Here is a 4,683-nt window from a genome sequence, read left to right as displayed (position 1 = left end):
CATAAAAATATTCTAATATTAAGGATTATTTTACAACTCAGTGGAAATATGCAGTAATGCAATCCATTTCCTTTGTCTGGATGACAAAAATGCAGTCTTAACAGTCACAAGAGCCCGCCTTGTGTTAGCTATAAAAAAAAATATATTTTTATATATATTTATGCAACTACTATGTGCATTAAACAAAATCACTGTATGAATCAGCAGGGTTCAATAACACTTGTATCTGAATCTCTGGAAGGGGTGCATTGAAGTCTGTGGTGCTTCTCAGTAAGGACTCACAATGAAATGGCAAAGGATAGAAACCCATTTGTTTAAAATCTTATTTTTCATATCACATTGCCTAAGAAATGGTCCATAAGATCTCTGGCAGCTAAAAGGATCTGTTGCCGTTACTTCAGCCTACTGCTCAGAAATGAAAGATATCCCTCGAAACAAACCTGATAATTAATTTTAGTGAATATTGAAACTGAAAATCAGCCCAATTTCATTGTGAACTCCCATGAAATAAAAGAATTTCACCATTGTGAAAATCCTCTGTTGTCTTCATTTCTTACCCATTTGTATATCATGAGTTGTTTAGAAGGATAGTAATCAGCAACGTACAAGAAACGTTGTACTACTGGAAAGTATATACATTGTGGCTCACTCAGGTAGGTAGGTAGGTTAATTTAGAATTGAAAAGTGAGTGTATTTCACATCCACTTATAGAAGTATTGGAAAATTCCTTTTTCCTTCTTTACCTGCATTGAGATATTTTTCTCAATCACCTGTGAACACTGATCAGTGCTCAGTCTTTGAGATACCAGAGAAGAACACTTGAACCAAAGGGCAATACCCTTGTGCACCAAAGCTTTATTATATTTTCGATTATTGTGCATCCCCATACCTAAAGCCAATAACATGGCACTTGTGCCATAGTTCTGATACCGTAGGTGTCCACTGACAAGTGTTCTGCATGAACCATTGTGTTTCAGTCCACTAACAAAAACTACTGTGCAGTGGTAATCTGGTATCTTAGATAGTTTTTCTTCTTGGACAAAGCTTATCCAAAATCTTCTTTCTATCAGGCTACAGCAGCTTAGGGCTCCTTTTCTTTAAAGAGAGGCAAAGTAAATGTCTTACACCTGTAGGCCAGTACTGGTGTTCTGTCCTAGAAATTTTAGCACTGCTCTGATACAATGAACCCTTCTTTTTCTCCAACTGGTTCCACTTCAGCATAGGCAGGATGTCCAGATCCTCTTCTGAATTTCATTGCTGGCCATCTGCTTGGACGTCGCTGTAACAGCAACAACAAGAAAATAAACTTTCAGAATATGAAGGGTACAACAATAAGTTAATAATAAAAACTTTAACAATGCCCTGTAATTTTGGTGTCTCTCATGCTAAAACCCACTCCGTGTAGTTGTTACAGGAACGGAGAAGCACAGTTCAGCAGCAAAAGTCAGAGGAATTAATCCCTCTTTCTAAATTTGTGGATGATGGCTGTTCTCAAAGACCTAAATAATTGCCACTAGTCATAGCAATGAAGATGATGAAATAGCTCCTGTCTAAAACTGTTGATCAGTGGATCTGTGAATTTTGTCTTATAAAGACCTGCGGATCCACCACCCCCTAAGGGATCTGTCCACAGCTCTTCCTTCCTAGTTCTGCATAGGAATTGCTAACATACTCTACTCCATGGGAGAATGTATAGCAGAGTCCACAGAAGCAGTACTTTTAAAAATTATTTAGAACAAAATTCTGGCATGCTTATGCAGGACTTACAAAGTAATGACTTTATATTTCAAGTGCCATAATTGCTACTTGAGGAGTTTACTTTGATGGTTCAAATAGAAGCAACCTTTTCATTTGAACTCTTATGACCTTTGGGTACAAGGGTCTTAAGAGGTCCTAGCCAAGTTTCATTTGGATCTTTGGTGCCTGCTTTAAAAACAGCTAATAAACAGAGAAAAGAAATAGATCTTTTCTAGGGCAGATAAAACAATCCCTGTATGATTGTGATGCCTCTGGGAAGGAAAAGCGGTTTAAAAATCCCGTATTTTCAAACTAATTAATGTCTGAGAAGGCTCAGATTTTGGGTGACCAAGCTGAGATTCTGTCAAAAGGAACAGTTTTCAGGAAAGTAGGGAAACTCTTTCTTAAAGTCAGTTAGCAGAAAAAGCTCTCCTAAAATGATTATTCCCTATTGAAAATTTTATCTGCCAAATATGCTGATACATATTTCTTTTTCTTTACTGACAACAGTTGCAACCTGCTTGGAAGGAGGGCTGGAAGATACAGCAACCTGTACAGAAACACTGCAGGAAAACAAGTGGAGGAACAAGCAGGTAAGTTACAGCTTATATTTTCATTGACAGTTCAAAATCAAAACAATTTTACTTTATGAGCTTTCTTCTGAAAATAAACATTGCATTTGATTTTCTGTCCCCATAATACCCCATTTTGATTGCCTTCTGATCACTAATGATATTTCATGCTCCTGAGGGGTGGCGTTGGGGACCACAGAACAGCCACAGCCATGACATTATGCTGGGACTTGTGGTGCTGTTGGGCAGCAGCCACTAAAGAAATCTTGGGGGACCACTGAATCTTGTTACCTATAAATCACACAGTTGTCTGTGGGTACAGCACAAAGTCTTCCTTAGTGACCACCGTTAGGAAGATACAATATAAAAGCAACTGATTTCTTTTTCTGCCGTTGCAGGATCAGGTTACTTTTGAGGCATCCAGAGTTAAATTCTGTTTGACAGGTAATTTAAAATCCCAGGCCTTTCAATGCAACAACTTCCTACCAAATAGGAAGGCAGAACACTGTCTTCTTTAATAGATGTCTTTTCCTAATAAGAAAACTTAGTCTATTCAAACTTTGGAGACTTTTTTCTACCTAAGCTCGATTCAGCGTGGTTGCAAAATTAAGAAGGACAGTTTGGTTATTGCTAAAGAAAAAGGGTCCTATTCTGTTCTCAGACTCACTAAAGTGTATCAAGAATAATGCAATTAAATGTAAAGGACTTATTCCAGATTTATACTGGTATAAATGAGAAAAGAGTTTGACCAAGAGGTCTCTAATGAAAAGAGAAAATGAAAAGCCATCGGAAAACTAGTAGGAAAAAATAATTAGAAACAGTCTCAAATGGCAGCATATAAGGATGAGCTGAGTTTTAATCTATTAAGTTGCTCCCTAATTTCATTTTAAGATGTGCCCATGATTAGTTACTACTTCCTTGCTATGTTGCTTTTAGAAACTACATCTACCATTTTAGGCTACTCTTTTTAATTGGCCTTTCCAGATGATGAAATATGGAACAGATGTGTATCAGTTCTAATGATACAATGTGATACAATATAAACGTCAGCTGTTGTTCCAGAAAATAAACCAACAGGTTTGAAGGTCATCTCCAAATAGTACAATTGTAGCTTTCTGTGGTTTCTCTTCATGCCTGAGGTGAGATTTTCCATTCCTAGTGACAGTCTGTTTAATTTCAACTTCCTTGTGTGTATGTGGGAAATGTAAGTGGTTGCCAGGCTTAAAAGAGAGCACTGACAAGCTATCAATTAATTGACTTGTGTATTGACCCCCGAAAAGCTGTACAGACATTACAGTTTTAATTGGTAAAACCAAAAGTGACTTAATTGATATTGGGAGACACAAAGCTCCTTGAGTTACTGAAGCAGCTCAGGAAATGCCTAATGCATTCTTCCCCATTATTCTCTGAGAAGCAGAGTGATAAGAAGGTACTAAAAACCTAACACATCCCCCACTTCCAACCCACAAAAAAACGCAAACAAAAGAAAACAGGGAGAAAGCAAGCTGGGTATTTTAAGTAAGTCCTTAGTTTTGCCATCCAATTTAACAGGAAAAAACATGCTTCTTCCTCTGGAATTAGAACTCTTAGAGGAAATCCTCTGAGCTGTGGCTGGAGAGTTGTAACTCCTGCTTCCTTTCAGTGCATTACAAAGCAGGAAAGCAGGAATAGGATTTTTCTCATAGGACTGAATCTTCTCGCGTTCATTATTTTAAGGAAATAAGGATGAGGGAAAAGCACTTGTGACCTTACACGACCAGGATGCCGAAGATACATGTCAGGATGCAAAAGAATAATTCATGATACATATTAAAAAAAAGTTGGTTCCTATTGAAGATCAATAAGATAAAATGAAAGAAACTAGCAGTTGGATAATCCGTGGAAAGTGAGATCTACCTTTCATGTTTCTTACATTATGCCTTTCTACAGCACTGCTGGTGGCTGTGCAGTATATTTCACTTCTTACAGCAATGCTAAGGCTAGAATAAGTGTCTTTACGTAAATCTTGCAGTAGAGGCAGAATGAATGCTATTTGTCTTCTGAGAAAAAAAAGGAGGGGATTCCACCTATGAATCCTAAAGGGTGGAGACTGGAGTATCTTCTCACTGTTGTTGCACGGAAAAGTCTCCAAGTGTATTCTTGTGGTTGACCAGTTTCTTCTTTTGACATCTTTCAGCATGAGGGAATTTTGAGCCTTATAGGGCCTCTTTAATCCATCAAAATGGTATGATCTCATTAAGACATGATAAAAAAAAGAGGTCTGATACATATCTGAATGTACTTAATTGAATATTGTGAAAACAAAACTCAGTTGCTATGATCTGAATATGGTTTCCAGTGCTACAGTCTATGATTTTTTTTTTTGAGATTGCTT

At 37.3% G+C, this 4,683-nt stretch overlaps 1 protein-coding gene across 1 annotated transcript in view; it reads right to left on the bottom strand.

Annotated features, from left to right (window-relative positions):
- Positions 1-844: 844 nt before the first annotated feature.
- PLXDC2 (plexin domain containing 2) overlaps positions 845-4,683 on the bottom strand; it is a 156,523-nt gene continuing 152,684 nt past the window's right edge. Inside the window, exon 14 of the mRNA XM_009330608.1 lies at positions 845-1,279. Within this exon, the coding sequence (XP_009328883.1) occupies positions 1,163-1,279 (117 nt within the window). The 3' untranslated portion in view covers positions 845-1,162. The remainder of the gene's footprint in view (positions 1,280-4,683) is intronic.

The sequence above is a fragment of the Pygoscelis adeliae genome, unplaced genomic scaffold (assembly GCF_000699105.1).
Source record: "Pygoscelis adeliae isolate BGI_AS28 unplaced genomic scaffold, ASM69910v1 Scaffold27, whole genome shotgun sequence".
NCBI classification, from domain to species: Eukaryota; Metazoa; Chordata; class Aves; order Sphenisciformes; family Spheniscidae; genus Pygoscelis; species Pygoscelis adeliae.
This window is presented reverse-complemented; position numbering and strand designations above follow the sequence as displayed.